Raw genomic sequence first — 20,764 nt, forward strand, 5'->3', positions numbered from 1 at the left:
AAGGCAGTTTGGACAACAGGTTTACTCGAGTCAGCGCAAGCTTGAGGGTAAAGCTAATCTTTTACATTATAGCGATGACACTGGTAGTGATAATTCTCTCAGACCAATCAGTGATCTACAGTGTTTTCGTGTCACGTTTTGGTGTCAGCTCGGGAACCCCAATCGCAGGCACGTACAGAGGGGGGGGGGGGTCGGCGGGTGCCCAAGGACCTGCCCCTTCACCCCTGGATGACCAAAGTGCCCTTTTTGTCAAGGCATTTTTTTGTAATTAAATGCCCGTTTGTGAAGGCCGGCCCAATGTAACTATTAGTAAAATTAATAAAAAATAATTTAGCCGTAAATAAAATTAGTCACATGATGAAGTATTGACCTTTCATTGGACAATCTCTTTAGGGACGATCACTAGTTCACAGCGCTAGCGGCGCGCCCACACATACACGACAAGGTGCGCAGAACAGGGAGGATCCCCCTCCAGCCGGCATTGAACCGAAGCGGTATGCTTAATGTTAACCTTACTTATTATAATTATTTTATTAGAACGACGTGAGGAGAGCATGCACAGCTTTTGTGTGTGTATTAACATCTCTAGAACGTTAGATGCAAACAGGGCTCTCAAGTCTCATGCTTTCGGCGTGAGACACACGCATTTCAGCCAGTTCACACGCCACACCTTGTATTTCTCACACTGAAAATAAAACATTCTTCCCATATAAAAACAATGGATGAGGCAAAGGCAGGGACGTTCTCTCAACTTCACGCAGCAATGCAAGAACCGAAACGCACATGACATCAAAGTACCGCGAGAAATATTCGGGAAATCATATGGAGGAGTTTGATTTCAAAACGCTCTCGCGCTGTTCTAATGTCATCCACCTATCACGCGGAGTTTGTTGGAAGAGCAAGATCCGATAAATACGGTAAAAAACACTTAATTTTTGTATCATATTGAATTTACTATTCCTGGACTCGCCTTTGATAATAGACAATGTGAGCTGATGTTGGGTAATATAGCCATACTCGTGCTAAATTATTAACTCAGTCAAAAACTCTCCAGCTTTGCAACCAGTTAGTTTACCTGAAAATAAAGTAAAGTACTAGAGGCTTCATGAAATGAATAAAAGGAGAGATGAATGTCATTATTTTATTTCCCTGTCATCAAGGCATCAAAGTGTGCAAAAACACAACACAAACACGATTCAAAAGCTAAAATATGTAGGCTACTCTCTTTGTATACAAATTTCGAACAGGATTAGAATTGAATTATATTTTAAATATGACAACAAAAACACAAGCCTGTAAACGTAATAATATCCTAACTGCATATGTTGACACACACAAACACAAAAAGTAATGCACTGTAAGTCGCTTTGGATAAAAGCGGTTGCCAAATGCATAAACATATAAAACTCTGCATATATAGATTTTCTATTCTGTATTACTTTATTATTTGTTTCAGTTGTGTGCTTGCGTGTCAGCGAGCAAAGTGCCCTTTTTATTCTTTGAGCACCTGCCCCTCCAATGGTCTCTGCACGGCCCTGCCCAATTGGGTACTACTTACTTCGGAAAAGCTTCCAAAAGTAAGCTGACCCAAACCGTGGGGTACTATGCAATGGAAAACCGCCATTATAAAGGTGCTGTAAGAGTTCTTTGTAGCCATGCCGTTGAAAAACAACTCATGGTTCTTTAAGGCCTGGGACGATTTTTACATCTTAAATTATTTTAATCCATGGAAGACCACAGACATGGGGAAAGTGTTAAATGATTTTTAACAACATAATACTCAGAACGCGAACATTAAATTATTCGACCACACAGTTAACTCGTCAATTAAGAGAAAACACTTTCCTGCCAATGAGGAGTTTTTCCGGAAATCCGTGTTTCTGCTATTATCTACCAGGTGGCGGTCTTACCCAACTTATAAAAACTGGACCTATTCCCCTAGAGCAATGTTTCTCAAACTTTTTCAGCCCAAGGACCACTTTATCTTCCGATTTTTTTCTGAGGACCACCTAACAGAATCCCACTCTAACACGCCCCCCAAAAACAACAAAATAGGAAGGATAAGCTAAATTTAAGTTTAATATGCAACTGTTTCAAGTCAAAAAAAAATTTTTTAAACACAAATGCAATGCTATGTTCAGAAATTATTATATGAATTTTATTTCATTTGAAAAAGTAAATGTGAAATGAGTTGCAGCTTAATATGAACAACAAACTGCACATGTGAGGAAAAAAAACTGCAATTAAACCTACTGTAACAGCCTAGGTTCAACTTAATGTCATTCCAAAGAGCCAGTTTAAAACTGAGGTGGTGGGTATATGAAGTCTATGGTTGTGACTATGGAAACAATAAAATACTGAAAAAAATTTCCCCTTAATGTCCAAAATCACTGAAACTACAGGGATTTCACACATGAAACAAAAACTAGTACATTACAAAACGAATAGATATGTGGATTTTAGCTGCTTTCAGTTGACGCTTGATCTTTTCTTTTGACTCCTCTTTGGTTTAGCCACAGATCCATTTTTCGTTATTAAAACTAGGGATGCACCGAATCCAGATTTTTTAGGTTCGGCCGAATCCCGAATCCACCGTTTAAGATTCGGCCGAATCCGAATACCGAATCCTACTTGCATCGTTATTCCATTAACACAGTAAAACACATTAATGAATTATACAACGTCCACAGCAGTGTATTTTTCATTTTATTTAAATTTAACTGTACATTATGCCAGGATGACAAGTTGGAAAACTATTTTGACAATTACCATAAGCCTATGCATAATAAAAGCGATGCGTTGCGACACGCTCGTTTTTCCAATAAGCAAGCAGCTCCGCGCTGAAAACTATATTTAACTTTGAGTGAGAAGCTCCGCTCGTCAATGTCAGTTTTCACACGGCCGTCCAATTACAATGGAGGAGGGGCGGGACATTACCACAGCAACCAACCGGCTCACAGCTAAAGCATCACAGCTACCAAGCACTCGGATTAAAAACAGCTGGCATTTGGCGTCCTCAAGGCATTTTCAGACGTGTTTAAAAGTTTTGGTGTGTCCAGCCCCTAAGGCTCACCGAAATAAAAAGCTCATCTCCACGTCAGCACCCGATGTGTGTAATCAACGGCCGCGTGACGTCGACCAGCGTAGCGCAAGCCTAGGGTTCGGTTCGGTGGAAAAAAAATCTAGGATTCGGCCGAACCCGAACCCCGTCAAAAAGCCCAGTATTCGGCCGAATCCGAATCCTGGGTTCGGTGCATCCCTAATTAAAACAGAATGGCAAGATCTGATATCACAGTTTCGCAAGTGCAAAAATCTACTTAAATAAGTGACAATTTTGTATTAACACTTGCCTAGTTTAGGTCATCTTTTGGCGGACCACTAGGGGGCTTTGGTGGACCACACTTTAAGAATTACTGCCCTAGAGCAAACAATTGAAACTCCGTGTATGTTTTGATGATCGCTCTGAATCTGATCTTTATCATAAGTCCTTCACAAAAATCTCAGCTTTTTGCTCAAATTGTGGTATTTTTGAAGAAACCTACCTATATTTAAGAGGTTGAGAACAAATGAAGGTAGAATGAAACTTTTTTGTTTTTGTTTGAAAGCAGAGGGTCTGTTCTTTCATTAGATATATTGTATGTTTATATATTTAAAGAAGATCATTTTCTGGAAGGCATTAAACTTTTCTGAAAATCATAAAAAATGCTGTCGCCGACTGGCAACGTTTTAAAAAGAATGCTGGCGGGGAAAGAGTAAATAATATGTGGTAGTGTGAGCATGTTTAAGAAATTCTGAGGAAAGTCTCTCAGATTCTCCTTATGTGCTGCTATCAGATTTTACAGGATTTTAATAAGCCTGTGGTTTCAGCGTGAGGCATTAGGCAGAAAATAACCCAGAATTTCCTTTCAGCTCTAGAGACAACATGAAACTCATTGATCTTAAAATTGACAAGAACCCAAAGCTGCTTAACCTTTGTTAAACTGTGAAATGATCAGCCTGTCACAATCACCAAAAATACAAATCTTCCCTTTGCCTCATATTACTTACACCCCAGGAGTAGCACACACATCTCTCAGATAACCTTTCAGAAATGAAACAACATTTTGGATTAATCTTTAATGAATTCTCGGTTGACCTCAACAGCACGTTTCTCAGGGTCATTGTATTGAACTGGCTCTTGTGAGGGATATATACATTTCTCGAGGAAGAGACGAGGATTGCTGGGGAAAGACGGACTTGTTTCTTGCTCAGGGGAGACACTGGGGCTCACAGTTACATTCAGTCGGGTTTCAGCTTTATCTCGTAGCTCTTAAGGGCTATAATTAAACTCCCCGTAGGATACCTCAGAGCCTGGAGATAGAGGGGAACAGTTGCCGGGCTTTGGACAAGATATTCTGATTTTCAATAGTTGCCATGATAGGGACATGAATAGAATTTAATGATACCACTCGCTGTTAGGGCTGTCATAGTGTCAGTAATTCACGCAGAATGACAGGTACCCATGCTGAGCGATCACACTGAAATGGTATAGCTGTTCATCTTACTTAAAAATTGTCTTTATTTGAATGTTTATTTCTGTTATTCCCACAAAGCTTTTTGTTACTTCTTAAAGAGACACTTTTTTCAAGACACTTGCGATGTCTTTCAGTAAGCCTGGCTGATTATACTCTCTTTGATATGCAGAGGACAGTGTTTAAAGTTAATTAAATTTCGGGCCGTGGAAAGTGGATGAGTAACCGAAATGAAACTCACCAAGCAATGAGTATAATTTATGAACGTAATCACGCGCACCTGCTTCCTGACGCTTTCGACAGGCTCTCTGGACACAGGCACAACATTTCACACATTATCAATTTGTTTAAATCATGCAGTCTGTTTGGAGAGGGCTTTGGAGGCGATGTAAAGGCTTGGTGCCTTCTCCAATCATTTAACTTTTTAATTGTTTTTTCATGTAAACAAATACAATTGATGAAACACTGAAAGTGATTCAATGGGCAAGTTGTTGCATTGTCAGTTGTTAGCTGTAAAAATTCCTTGTTGCAACTTGAATTTTTAAGTTAAATCAACTTGAAATTACAATTAATTTCAATATTCTTGACTTGTGATGAGTTGCTATAAATAAAAAAATTATGTTGAAATAAGCTAATGTAACTTTTTTTATATCACTTGTCAAGAAACTTGAAATGAAAAGGAAATTCAAGTTGATTAAAGGGACACAACACTTTTTTTCACATCTAGCGCCCCTAGAGGCCACAAGCGCCACAGCACTGTCGCAAAAGAAAAGAAGACAACTCTTTAGGTCACAACTGTGCCTTCCAGCATGTCATATAAATATAATTTCATGGGTTTTATTTTTTTTAAATGGCAAAAGATTGCTCACGTTTACAGACAAGCCTGTTGTAACGGTGGCCGTTTACAGTAGTTTACAGTAGTTAAAGTTTATATAAAAAATATTGCCTTAAAGGAGAATCGAACCCAGATCGCCCATGTCGTTGGGCCACAACGCTACCACGGCACCACAATGTGTCACATGATACAAGTCTCTCTCTATACTCTCCAAGTAGCCTCCAGTAAAATAATAAAATAAAAATAGTGTTCGGGCACCAGATAGGACTTATATATGCAAGCAATATAACATTATTTACTAGTCCAAAAGCATGACGGCCAAGTCAGCATCGGTCAGGAACCCCTCCTCTTCTTTTAGTTCACGCCAGCGAGCGAACTCTGGCCCAATATAATTAATCCTTGTCCTTCTTTTTATTCTGTCACTCCCGTTTTTTCTTTCTGGTCTCATCAGACAAAACCTTAGGTTTCTTTTTCTTAGTTGCTGCTTCGGCCATGACAAAAATATCAGGAAAATAAATAGTCCGAATTTGAGGGAGTGGAGGAAGTGACGTATGCCGTAAAGCAGATTTTTGTAGTTCTTTTTTTGTGCTTGGGTTATTATCCGAAACCCCAATCTAAAAGTATGAGTAAAAGCGATAGGCTATGGTAGACATGTCATTCAACCTATTTTAAGTCGTTGTACCATCACAAGGGTCTTGAAAATATATTATGAAAGTTGAAAAACTACAAAGTGTCACTTTAAACTTAAAAATGTAAAAGTGCAACAAGGAATATTTCTACAGTGTCTTTTTTTGGGGGAAGGAAAACTACGGATGCCTAATTCATACATACAGTTTTTTTTATATATAAACAGAGTTAATATATCATGTTTGTATCATGTCACTTTACATTTTGAAAAACTTTTCTTAACTTTCTTGTATTGCCCATGGTTGCTGTTTCTTATGTCATGTCCTATCAAAATAAATAACTTCTGGTTCTGCTTTGTTGATGCAAACATTTATAAACAGCATTAATAGGAATGCCATAAGCCTTTCTTGCGTTTAAACCTGTTAAATGTTTACAACATCAACATGGTTACGATCAAAGAATACATTTAATCACACGTTTTCCTACACCTTATCTGCTATCTGCATTTATTCTGAATGCCATGAAAGTAATAACCTCAGTGACGTTTGGCCTTCGAGCAAACTTTTATGAGAATCTGAAAGATTTATTTCCACCTTTAAAATCTAGAATTCAGAACGAATTAAAAATGAATGTTGATTTGCATTTCCTGAAGGAAATATCAGTGTTTGCAGGCAGATGTATCTGGTGGGTTTATTTGGGCGCACATGAGATACATCGACACATATCCTGTATCCAAATATGTTTGCTTTCTTAAGGTATAATATGCCAGAAGCAGTATGTTGCATTAGTATGTCAGAATGCGAAGTGTTTATGAATTAGTATGCAGAAAAATTCTCAACTGAATTACAGAAATACTGAAGTGAATAAAGTGTGCGTGAGTTTGGGAGTTGAATGTATTCATACAGTAACTTTGATTTGCACATTGTTCAGTATGTACTGTACATTAGTATATATAGTATATAGATATATAGTATATCTTTTAATAAATGTATACATTTTACGAATGAATAAAAACTACTCCTATGTTATTAGTGGTGGTTGCATTTGGTTGTATAAACGATGCATCTTTTTTATTTATTGGTTTCTCTTTTTTTCTGTTTGTTTTAAACCATTTTCGCTTGGGTTTAGGGTTAGATTTGAGATTTGCTTAAGGAGGTTATTTAATATACAGGTTTCTCCATGTTTTTGTGGAGCTATCGTCGCTTGGAGTTGGGGTAAGAATTGGGGTTCGGGTTAGGATGTCATTTTTATGTAACAAAAATTTGTTCAAACCCTAACCCAAGCGACAATGGTAAAAAAATTGAACAAAAATTGAGAAACCAATAAATAAAACGACAAAAAAAGATGTGCAATTTAAGTGAATGGGAAGGACTGGTGTATCATATGCAGGCCAAATTGGAATGGCGTATGTATTGCACGATTTTCACACTTCGTGCTATTTATACGCAACTCCGTGAGTCTGGGTTTGAACATACCTCACAATGTGGTGTAAGTTGTACCCCTGGCGTATAAAAGGCACCCGAAATTTTCCATAGACAAACAATGGGGCGAAAATCTTATAGACTGACTTACCATTGCATCTAATTTTTTACGAGTTGTAGCTCAGACCGAGGATTTCGTAGAAACATATGGGTTACTAAATTTGAAGAGGGTGGTAGATTCAAGAACACACCTCACAATGGTGTGTAAAGGGCGATTTATAGTCACGCGTAGGTTCTACGCCGTAGCTACAGCGTAGGCTATCCGTAGCCTGTGCGTAGCCTAACGTGCACCTCGCAAAAACCCCTCCTGTCAGGTAAAAAAAACTGCGTCCATAGGTATTTCCGTTTGTGATGGTGAAAACAAAGAATGGCCAAGTTGAGGAGTGATTTAACTCAAACTGCAACAAAAGTCGCTGTTTATTTACATCCATCATTGCTGTTCTTCTCAAATTATACACAACAAGTTGCTGTTTCTTCTTCGTTTGTGGCTTAACTCGCAAAGCTTCTTCTTCTTTGGCGTTCGCGCTGCTACTGTGGTTACACGCGTGGTTACTGCCTACCAGCAGCCTGCACGCAAAAGTATAAATGAAAACCGACGCGGAACCTACGCCATCGCGGCTGCGCCGTAGGACCTACGCACGACTGTAACGAGCCCTTTAGTTGGATCCCTTAAGTGTAAAAGGCACCCAAAATTTTCCATAGACAAACAATGGGGCGAAAATCCCATAGACTTACTTACCATTGCGACTATTTTTTTGACGGGTCATAGCTCAGAGGGAGGATTTCATAGAAACATATGGGTTACTAAATTTTAAGAGGGTGATAAGAACCTCACAATTGGGTAAAAGTTCAACCTAGCAATCATTTTGTGCACCCTAGCAACCTATACCATAGACTGCCGTTTTAAAAGGCCAAGATGGATATCTTTGCAGCACAGTGTCATAGAGACATGGGGGTGGGCTCATTTTATTCAGGCATCCAATCAGTCTCTCAGGGTCCTCACAGAGCTATTAAGCCACGTCCCTAGCAACCACTGTTGTGCACCATAGCAACCAAACCTCAAACAGTTATATCTTCAAATCTGAATGTCATAGAGACATGGCGGTTGGTTTATATAACTCAAACTGTGATGCAAATATCCACAGCTGAATCCCTGTTTCAAACCCTCCCAAGAAAATCAAGAAACAAAGTATAAATAAAATAATAGTGAGACTGCAACCATTTCCTTTACTCCTCACGTGTCTTGCCAGCTCTGTAATTATAATTTGCAGTGGATATAATTACAGTTGTTTCAGGCTGGATTAAGAGCGGACAGCTAAAAAGCTAAAGGTCAAGCACAGACGTTTAGTGGCATTTCAAGTACAGTACAAAGTCACCCTGATGTAAACCTGTAATCACAACTGCTTTGTTTGTAATACCAAAACCACCCATTTCACTCTGATCCTCTATTCTGCATCTGTCTGATTGTGTTTCTGCACGTGCGTGCAAAACCTCATAATAGAAATGCCATCTCTGATTTAGTCCGAACGGTGTGATGACAGCCGAGGCAGCGTCATCAGGCTTATAGCTTCATATAAATAGAAGTGAAACTACTGCTTTGGAATCAATATGCGAGTTGTTGTATAGCTAAAGCTCAGTTTGGCTTTTTAGGTTTAACATTTAAGATCATTTCATCTGGATATGTTTGGCCAGAGTACAGTACCTGTAAAACAAACAAATCACCCAATTCCTGTACAAGGGTAAAGTAATTTACATAGTATACACATAGTATACTAATGTTTTTTTAGGGGTTCCAAAGCTGTCGACACATCTGCATTTAAACCTGACAGTGAAATAATCGTTTTTATTTGGATTTTAATGATATGGTCTTTGATTTCATCACTAAACACACAGTAGTGCACTAAATCTGTAGTCTTAATGCATGTTAAAGAGGTATTGTTAAATATGTTAAAGGATTAGTCCATTTTCCCAAAAAAAAAATCCAGACAATTCACCCACCACCACGCCATCCAAAATGTTGATGTCTTTTTTTGTTCAGTCGAGAAGAAATTATGTTTTTTGAGGAAAACAATGCAGGATTTTTCTAATTTTAATGGACTTTAATAGACCCCAACATTTAATACTTAACTCAACACTTAACAGTTTTTTTCAACAGAGTTTCAAAGGACTATAAACAATCCCAAACGAGGCATAAGGGTCTTATCTAGTAAAACGATTGTCATTTTTGACATGAAAAATAAAAAATATGTACTTTTAAACCACAACTTTTCGTCTAGGTCCGGTGCAGCGCGACCTAACGTAAATGCATAGTGACGTCACGTGTTACATATATAAAACGGACATTTGCGGACCATTTTAAACAATAAACTGACACAAAGACATTAATTAATATCATTCGACATACAACAACGTAGGAACGGTCCTCTTTCCCAACACTTGTAAACACTGCGGGGGAGTTTCGCGTTCGTCTTCTGTGACCTCTTGACGTCATGACGTATTGTGTGGGGTCAGCTGGCGCAACACGACCGGATCTACATGACGAGAAGTTGTGGTTTAAAAGTGTATATTTGTTATTTTTATTGTCAAAAATGAAAATCGTTTTGCTAAATAAGACCCTTAAGCCTCGTTTGGGATTATTTATAATCCTTTGAAACTCCGTTGAAAAAAACTGTTAAGTGTTGAGTTAAGTATTAATTGTTGGTGTCTATTACAGTCCATTAAAATGAGAAAAATCCTGCAATGTTTTCCTCAAAAAACATAATTTCTTCTGGACTGAACAAAGAAAGACATCAACATTTTGGATGACATGGTGTTGAGTAAATTATTTGGATTTTTCTTTTAAGAAAATGGACTAATCCTTTAAATATACAATTAATTGTATGTTCAAGTTAAATAAACTGTAAAAAATGTAAGTGCAACAAGGAATTTTTTACAGTGATAGCCGAACTATATTGGTCTATCGTTAAGCTATAAGTAAAAAAATAACGGCTATTGCTTGTTTGGAAAGAAATCAGTAAACACTAGTTTATCCTGATATTCTGACGCTTTCTTGGAATTTCAGTAAGTCACTTAAACGAATTTGCCGAAAGGTTTCTCCTACAGTATAAAGCTTGTGTCACTGATAGCTTTAATCGTGCTGTCAAAATTATACTGATCTAATTTTTCTCTTCCTCCCCAGGAATCTGTTAGACAGAGACACGTTCTCCAAATCTGATCCACGTGAGTATAGCCGAGGAAATCTGAAACTAAGCTTTGAGTCCTTTCATTTTACAGTCTTTGTGCATTAATTAGACCCCGACTCTTTCTCCCTGTGATCTCACGTCTCTCATCAAACATCAGCGTGAATCTGATTAATTCTCATCTGCGGCTTACCGCTGTTTCCTGAGAACGTGAACTCAAACGTGCAATAGCATCAAGACACTTTGAAAAGACGTGAAACAGACTAAGCTAAAAAAAGACAGAAATTAAGAAAAAGATGAGAAAGGGAGATACAAATGCGTGACACTGTCTTTGAAATCTAATCTAATGATGAGATTAGGAGCATCAAAGTTTGATTTCAATCAATGATTTCACATTAATGTCAATCTTTGACATGGTCTTTTATGCAGAAAACAGCAAATCACCAAAAAAAAAAGACTTTAGCTGGGTGTTCACCATAGATATATACACTAGATGTCGCCTTGGGGCTCTAAGCATGCGTTAAAACCGCCGCCATCTTGGAACAGGGGTCTTGTCATAGGAAGTAGCTAGGTAACGCTGCTATCCCCGCCTGTACTTCGAATTCATGGACGATGCCGGACTTTTGTGCTGCGTATGGATGTGAGGGCTACTAGCACTTTGCATTATAGTTAGAAAAAGTACATTTTCAAAATATCAAAACTTAAAATTTTTTCTGGACTCAATGCTAAATACATATCTGACTGTTGGAATGAACCAAAAGAAAACCTAGAAAATCGCATTCATGACTATTTATGGTGATTTTATTTCCGTTAGACCATTGCCTATAATGACGCTGATGCAGATCTCCACTGTTTCAAGATGGCGGCTCTATCATTCGTTCCAATGAACTGTCGAATCCATTCAGCCAATCTCCAGGTCTGGCGCTAGCACGTTTAGCATAGCTTAGCATAAGCCATTGAATCTGATTAGACCATCAGCATCGTGCTAAAAATAACCAAGAGTTTTGATATTTTTCCTATTTAAAACTTGACTCTTCTGTAGTTACATTGTGTACTAAGACCAATAGAAAATTAAAAGTTGTGATTTTCTAGGCAGATATGGCTAGGAACTATACTCTCATTCCGGCGTAATAATCAAGGACTTTGCTGATGTAACATGGCTGCAGCAGGCGTAGTGATATTACGCACTGCTCGAAAAAAGTCCCCTTGGTTGCTTTCAATAGCAAGGGACTATTTTCGGGCAGTGCGTAATATCACAGTCCTTAATTATTACGCCAGTTTAATACACAGGGCATCATACTGTGTACCTTATGCACAATAAAGTATATAACATAACAAGAATGACAATAAAGATCAATTAGCTTGTAATTTTATATTTTTTTCTATGTACTTAGACATTATGGTTTTAATTCTTTTCTGTTTATTTCCCCTTTTTCACAGTGTGTGTCTTGTATACTCAAGGAGTGGAGACCAAGCAGTGGAGAGAGGTGAGTTTATAAACACACATACGCACGCACTTTCTTCCAGCTCTTACTGTTATGGTTTATCTCTGGCGCTGTTGTCCAATCATGCGTGTCAACCCTCCATGCAGCCACATGCGGTCAAACCGCTGTCTGTTCTACACCATCAAAACACTTCCAGTATCTTATCACTAACAAGCAACACCAAACTCAGTGTCTGTACAACAGCTCTGTGATCTGACTCAAGCCGTCGTACCGGGCGAGTGTTGTTTCTCCAGCGGTGTCCTTATAACGATGAGTCAGTTTTCATTTGAACTATTCATTTAAAAGAGGATTATCATGTTGGGCGTTGCTGCCATATTTTTTTTCCAGTTAAATCTTTGACTTGCTTTAGTGATGAGATCAGATCCTTATTATTATTTTAACCTCTAAAACACCTGGATATATACAAAAAGATGATTTACTTTTATGCATTTGGCAGACGCTTTTATCAGAAGTGACTTACAGTGCAACTGAGCTTCAGGAACACTTTATACATAATGTATACATTTGAATATCATCTGAACATGAATTAACCAAATACAGCATAAACCCCATTGTAGGGTTAAATTTATTCAGAAAATGTTTATATTTGACCCAACAATAGGTTAAAACAACCCATAATAGATTAATTTAGAGGGGTGGGTTTGTCCCTTTTTGACACTGGGTTGAAAGTAACCCAACATTTTTTGAGTGAAAAGCAATTATTGTCAGAATAAAACATTTGATTTTTACTGTTTTAGAATCCATTCAGCTGATCTCCGGGTTTGGCGGTACCACTTTTAGCATAGCTTAGCATAATGCATTAAATCCGATTAGACCATTAGCACCATGCTCAAAAATATAATAAGAGTTTTTATGTTTTTCCTATTTAAAACTTGACTTTTCTGTAGTTACATTGTGTACTAAGACCTACGGAAAATTAAAAGTTGCGATTTTCCAGCCAGTGCCCAAAAATATTTCCCTGCTATTGAGTGTTACCAAGGGGAGTACTATTTTAGGTGCTGTGTAATATCATTGGGCCTGCTGCAGCCATGTTACGCAGCAAAGTCCCTGATTATTACGCCAGAATGAGAGTATAGTTCCTAGCCATATCTGCCTAGAAAATCACAACTTTATACACAATGTAACTACAGAAGAGTCAAGTTTTAAATAGGAAAAATATCAAAACTCTTTGGTCATTTTTAAGCGCAATGCTAATGGTCTAATCAGATTCAATGAATTATGCTAAGCTATGCTAAAAGTGATAGTGCCACACCCGGAAATCAGCTGAATGGATTCCAAAACAGTAAAAATCAAATGTTTAACTCTAGCGGAGCTGGAAAATTAGCCTATTTTGAAAATTATGAGAATTCATATTTGGACCTTTGAATGTAAACTTTGAGAACCCCTGCAATAGAGCACTCGAAATGATCATATGTGACCCTGGACCTCAGTCATAAGGGTCATTTTGAGATTTATAAATCATCTGAAATCTGACTTAAGCCTGTGAAAAACTGGACGATTTTTAAAATTGAGATTTATACATCAACTGAAACATGATCTTTACTTAATATCCAAATGATTTTTGTCATAAAACACAATGTATTGTTGGCTATTGATACAAACATAAGCTACCTGTGTTACTTAAGACTGGATTTTTGGTCCACGGTCACGTATAGATTTTCAAGACTATAACACATAAATAATTGTATAACAGAAATAGTTACAGTATTTTACCGTAACCTTTCCTCCTTTCTGAGCTTCCTAGCCTTAAAAGTGCATTGTGTAACTTATAGAAGGATTTCTTGGCAGAAATGCAATATAATATATACATAACTATATTATCAGTGGTGTATAAAGGCTTTACATAATGAACTGTATTGTTTTTATTACCTTAGAATGAGCCGTTTTTATCTAAATACATCGTGGGTTCCCTTACATGCAAGTCGTCGTCACGTTTCTACGGTAGCCCTAAACAGACAAACTGCTCTACAGAGCGCGTTTCGTCCCCACGTCATCTCAGACGACGAAATGTTTGTCTGTGGTTGCTATCGTATGCGTTATGGTATTGTTGATGTCAGGTTTAATTGTTGGTTAGAAATATGTTGTTTAATTGTGTCTTTCCCTAGATATTACTTTAGTCTTGCATGACTGAAATAACTGCCCAAAGGCGTTGCAAACATGGCCGCCTAGTGGCACGACTTCCCTTAAGGGACTTTGGCATTAAAATTGTTCAAAACGGCTCCTTTTCTGACATTCAGGTACGGAACGACATAAGGCCGCGAATAAATGACAAAATCTATTACATTTAGGTGACCTGAATTTTTCAGAGATGGAAAAATGTCACAACAAATAAAATAAAACACAAAGGCCTTATCTTCTATTAAAGGTAAATAAAAGTGTCTTATCTGGCGGCAGATGTTTTTGCCCTCTTATTGTTTCATATAAGACTGAAAGCCTGGGGCACACTCATACACCTGAACAATATTTGTAGATTTGTGTGTAGGCGCTGACAGCTCGCCACAGCAATACAATCTGGCATGCTTCACTTCTCAGCCGTCTATTTTTATATTCAGTCTGCTCAGATTCAATGTGAACAGAAGAGACATGCTATTAAAGTCAAATTAACTGAATGAAAAGTTGTTGTTTGTGAATTATGGTTGTTGTTTGTAATATATAGTTATTATCCGAATCACATATGTGGAAAGAATTTTCCGTAGTTGTGTTAGAATTCAGTCTTCCGTTCTGAAGAAGGGCACACAGATCGTCCTCCATTTTGTGTAAAGGGATCGTGGCTTTTTATTGCACAGACTTCAACACTTTCATGAAATCCTACCCACTACTCATGCAATCGCTGAGAAAGAGACACTTTCTGACAGAAACCTCATCTCAGGATGACACATGTTAGAAGCAAATTGGAAGAAATGTTTGTATTGCTCAATGGTGATGTGATTTGTCAAAGATACAGTAAGTGTTGTAGTCAGTGTAAAATAACAATGTACTTTTCAATAAAACAACTAAAGATATCTAAAAAATAACCAATTTAAAATAACATAATTTTTTTTAAATAGATGTTGTGTCTTTTATTGATATACGACATATATTTACCCTTACAGACCATCATAATCGTAAGTCTTAAGGATTTTGCTGAAAAACTGTGAGTTCACATTGGCTTATGTGTGCAGGCTGAAGATACGACAGCACTGACCAAGATGGGTCATTGCCTTTCATTGGCAAATGTGTGTGTGCGCTGTCACAGGCAGGTCAATTGAATAATCTGGGTTTGTGTTGTTTACCAGAGAAAGTTGTGGGTCAGGGGTTTCATATCTTTCTGAAACAGATGAGCATGCTGTATTTTTATATTATTTAATACATTAAGTCCAGTTATATTATTAGAAAACTTTATATTGAAGGCCTCAGGGTTTTCATATTTTGCAAAAAAGTACAGTAAGTATTGTGACACTCAAATCATGCGCAAAGCATGCATACTGTACTTAGATAGCATACAGTTACATGTTTCAATGCATTCAAAACCCTACTAAGTTGACTGAACTTATTTGATTGAGTAAACTTGTTCCCTCAATTCAATTGAGTAATGGGTCTTCCGAAAACTTGTTTAAGTTCATTGAACTTGGTGGCCATGTACTGTAGACTGAAATAGTTACGTTTTGAAATCCATTCAGCTGATCTCCGGGTCTGGCGTTACTACTTTTAGCATAGCTTAGCATAATCAATTGAATCTGATTAGACCATTAGCATCGCGCTCAAAAATGACCAAAACGTTTCTTTGGCTGGAGCAGGCACAATGACATTACGCAGTGCCCGAAAATAGTCCCCTTGTTAACTTTTAAGAGCAAGAGACTATTTTTGGGCACTGCGTTATATCACTACGCCTGCTGCAGCCATGTTACATCAGCAAAGTCCTTGATTATTATGCCAGAATGAGAGTATAGTCCTAGACATATCTGCCTAGAAAATCACAACTTTTAATTTTCCATCAGTCTTAGTACATGAAGTGTACAGAAGAGTAACGTTTAAAATAGGAGAAATATCGAAACTCTTTGGTCATTTTTGAGTGCGATGCTAATGGTCTAATCAGATTCAATGGATTGTGCTAAGCTATGCTAAAAGTGGTAGCGCCAGACCCGAAGATCAGCTGAATGGATTCCAAAACTGTAAAATCAAATGTTTAACTCTGAGGGAGTTGGAAAATGTGGAGTGTCCCTTTTATTCTCCACAGAAACACACACCACTGTTCAAACAGATCTTCATTATATTAGAGAGATATACAATGCATTGGTCCATGTATAAAAACTAAAGTAAACACTTTCATTTTCAGGAGCAAAGGCTTATGGGTATTCCTTGTGACGTGTGTACTGATAATTTTAAGTTCATTGCACTTACATTTTTTTAGTTTAGGGTTTTTGTACATTAATAAATTAAATAAACTAAAATGGTTATGGATTCAAAATATTTTTTTAAGTAATGTTTAGTCATGATTACTTGACTTTATAAGTGCGAACTTATGAAATGTCTACTAGAGGAATTTGGTATCTGTCCGTTTTGACGTTTCAGGTTATCATGTACAAAACAAAGGAAATTAAAACATACAGTGTTAATATCTAGCCTACAACGAGTCCTGCCTGCGGTCTGTAGTAGACTAGGAATGAATAAAGCAGCAGCACACATTTACTAATAATAACTGATAATTAAGTCTTTAGCTTTCAGGTTGTTGATTTGAAACTAAGAGCGCAGTTTGAAGAGGTTATTTTCACAAACACTGCAACACACTGCTTGATTTTAATTAAGTTTTATTCATTAAATGCTTGTCTAGTTCTTCTTGAATATTGCAATTAAGGTTGTTAACTTATTTCTGCATAATGCTGCGTTCACATTACCAGTGACTTTGTTGCTGCATGTCGCCAGGGACTGGTGGTTAGGTGGCTAGTGGGTGTTCAAACTACTGGTTGCCTAGTACCATTTAGATTGTTACTGAAAGCGAGTCTGTTTTTTGGTCACTAAATACAAATATTTTGGATGGAAAAGACTATGGATTCAAAGGAAAAAGGAATAAGAAACAAAGCACGATTTTTCGGTTGCAGTGCACATAGCGGTTTGTCTGGGTTCACGAAATCTTGAAGTCAGCATGGCAAGTGTTAATGTATGCAAACATACAGTACGCATTACTAACATACTAAAGACATGCGACAACCCCAACCCCAAGCGACAATGGTAAAAAATTTGGAACAAAAATTGAGTAGTTACCGTCCAGAAGCGGCATGATCCTGTCGATCGTCGCATAACGTGACGGCATCACCTTCCGGGATTCCCTTTCGTCTATATACGACGCTGAGGGATTAGCATGAAAGCAACGGAGTTCCCATTTCGTCGATATGAGACGCATAGGGGGACCCTTCGCGTCTTCATACTGACGCTGAAGGCGTTTGAACATGCTTCAGATTTTGACGCCTTGGGAAGTGAGAATGGGTTGATAATAATTACTGTTAAGGGTGTGTCTTGCGTGTATTTTGTGAACATAAGCATCTCTTTTATCATAAACGGTTTTGACGCGTGTGCAGCAGGCACTTATTTTGACAAAACCTGGATGCACATGGTTCACATGACGCAACAAACACATATTTTGAAAACCCGAGCAACACGCATGACACTCCAAACAAATATTTTGAATTTGCGCCCCTCGGATGAGCCGCCGCCTGCCACTGCTCAAATATCAATAAACTATAAAACTTGCAGTCATTTCAAAGACACGGTGAGATATTTGGAAAGAAAAGATGAGAATTTACATTCCAATAATTTAAATGAATGTGATTGAATGCTATCTACTTTATTTATGTATGCAAACTCTTCTGAATATGTCCAGCATGTAATGCTGTGCTTCAATGTCGAAGGTGACGTCAGTTAGTACATATAGCCTTAGAAGAATAGGAGGGGACCTATTCAATTATTTTGTCTTTTTGTAAGGAGGTTAATGATGGATTGTGCGCTGATATCTGTATTTTAGAAGGATATAGGGTGGCGTTTGGCTCATACCCCCCTTAATTAAACGGATCTAATTGTCACCAATCTTCAGAGCTCTTCAGCTTGTGGCCACTGCTGTAATCACTGCTGGAATGACTCGCAGTTCATCCGAAATGCTCCTTTATCCACAAGAGCCAGACCCCCTCTCAGCTTCACACAAGTTTCTGTAAGATAGCCGGATATACACTGTAAAAAATATGGTGCTGCCTTAAATGTTAAATTGGCTTTTACAAATAATTTAATCTTTCTAAAGTGTACATTTTTTGTGACTTTGATATATTAACATATGTATTTATGATATTTTAAATTAAGTTAAGCCATTAAGTTGGCAAAATTAACTTGGCAGTTGGTTTTAAAACTTTTAAAATTAATTTTTACAGCACATTTTAAATTTTGAACACTGGTTGCAACTTGCAACTTGAAATTGAAGTTAATAAATTGAAATTGCTTAACTTATTTTGAGGAGTTGAAGTCATGTAAAAACATTTAAATATTTAAAAATTTAAATTTGGTAAGTTGAAATGACTTAGTACTTTGTAAAAAATTGCACTTACATTTTTAAGTATAATCAATAAGCTGACTTAATAACTTAAGCTAATTTAACTTTATTTTATAAGTTACACTAAAAAAATGATTCATTCAATTTACTCAATCAATTTATTTAAGCTACATTTAAACAAAAATATTTTTTTGAAAACAAAAACCTTAAAAAATTTAAGTAAGTTGAATGAATCTTTTTTTCAGTGTACAAAAACTCATTATCAGTCAAAATAACAAAAAATGTCCAAATTGAATATAGCCTAATTAAAAATTTAAGTGCAATTTTTTTTACATTTAAGGCAGCCATTTTTTATAGTGTAGATGAGGCAAAAGACAAAGAGATACAATCAGGCAAGATTAAACTTGATCCACACTGAAAAAAATCATTCATTCAATTTACTAATTTTTTTTAAGATAAGTGGTTGCAATCAATTTATTTAAAGCGGAGTGCACGATGTTCGAAAGCCAGTGTTGACATTTGAAATCACCTAAACAAACACAATAGAATCTGGACCTTTTGTTGACAGACCCGCCCCACACATACACAACCCAGCAATGACGTCGGTTAGAAGACACACCCCTTACTGCTGATTGGCTACAAGTGTGTTTTGGTAGTCGGACCACTTTCTTTTCCAAAGTGTTTTTCAGAAATTGTGCACTCCGCTTACATTTAAAAAAAATTGATAAAAAACAACTTTTGTTTAAATGTAGCTTAAATTAATTGATTGCAACCACTTACCTTAAAAAATTTAGTAAATTAAATGAATAATTTTTTTCAGTGCATAAGGAGTTGGGATTTCGTACTTTAAAACTCGACAGCATCAATAAACTTTTTTATTTCACATTTTATGTCCTCCATTACTCTTAAAGTCATTCTTTACCTTGTATCAAATCTTGTTTTTTCCCTTCTCTGTCTATTTCTTCCTCCCTTATTCCTATCCACTTTCTAGTTTGGAAGAACGGAGGTGATCGACAACACACTAAATCCAGACTTTGTCCGGAAATACATCCTGGACTACTTCTTTGAGGAAAAGCAGAGCTTGCGCTTTGATTTGTAAGTTTTATGTTGATGTTGTGAGCAGTGATACGTGACACATTCATTCAAATCATTGTGATTGTTTGGTTATAGCCACCGGAAATTACTCATGTAGTCCAATTGCAAAAGGATCAAGTAGTCCTCCATTTAACAAATTATTGTTAATTTCCCACAATTAAATGATTATGTGTCAAAATGTTCATGATTTGTATTCCATTAGCTTATTTTAATTCATTAAATGGAACAGGAAGCATTTAAGTGGCAACCATTATGCTTGTTGCTCTATTAAAAAATGATTTTTTATGGCTTAGTCTGTTAAAGGGCACATATTATGCCCATTTTTACAAGACGTAATATAAGTCTCAGTCTTTGTGAAGTTTCAGCTCAAAATACCCCACAGATAATTTGTCATAGCATGTCCAAAATCCCCTTATTTGGGTGGCTAAAAAGCAAAAAAGGCGCTGTTTTTATGTCTGCACCTTTAAATGCAAATGAGCTACTGCTCCTTACTCCCTAACAGTCTGTGAGCAATTTTGGTTTGTTCTTTTGGGTAAAATGAACCAGTCAGTCAGTGGTTGTGGGCGGGGCTTTGTTTGTGTGACATCACAATAACAAGAAAATCTAAACAGCATGTCTAATGAGACTGCTTTGGTTTAATGTGGATTAAAAGTTGTGGAAGGTGGATTTTTTTCACCGTTGTGTTGTTGTGTTCACACACTGCCAACAAACACTTACTGTATGTCCAAACAGCTTGTAAAAGTGGATTTTGCATAATATGTGCCCTTTAATTTATATCAAGACATTTTGGGCATTTTCGCACAGACAATGCTTTTAAGATTTTGTTACTTTCTACTTTTAATTCAGATATGATGTTGATTCTAAAAGTCCTGACCTTTCCAAACATGTAAGTAGTATAAACTTCATGTTATCTGAATGAAAACGTTTATATGCAAATCAATTTCTTTAAAAAAGTATCCAAATATATTTTACACTGAGATAAAGTCATTTTTGCATTGTTAAGTGTTATAGTGCCTT

The 20,764-nt window shown here is 37.0% G+C and overlaps 1 protein-coding gene across 2 annotated transcripts in view; it reads left to right on the forward strand.

Moving 5' to 3' along the window:
- Positions 1-20,764, forward strand: part of cpne5b (copine Vb) — a 176,922-nt gene that overhangs the window by 30,788 nt on the left and 125,370 nt on the right. For both annotated transcript variants that reach the window (XM_073875906.1, XM_073875907.1), the window contains exons 2-5: positions 10,633-10,673; positions 12,074-12,120; positions 19,644-19,747; positions 20,594-20,633. In XM_073875906.1, coding sequence (XP_073732007.1) covers positions 10,633-10,673; positions 12,074-12,120; positions 19,644-19,747; positions 20,594-20,633 — 232 coding nt within the window. The remainder of the gene's footprint in view (positions 1-10,632; positions 10,674-12,073; positions 12,121-19,643; positions 19,748-20,593; positions 20,634-20,764) is intronic.

Source organism: Misgurnus anguillicaudatus, chromosome 14 (genome assembly GCF_027580225.2).
Source record: "Misgurnus anguillicaudatus chromosome 14, ASM2758022v2, whole genome shotgun sequence".
NCBI classification, from domain to species: Eukaryota; Metazoa; Chordata; class Actinopteri; order Cypriniformes; family Cobitidae; genus Misgurnus; species Misgurnus anguillicaudatus.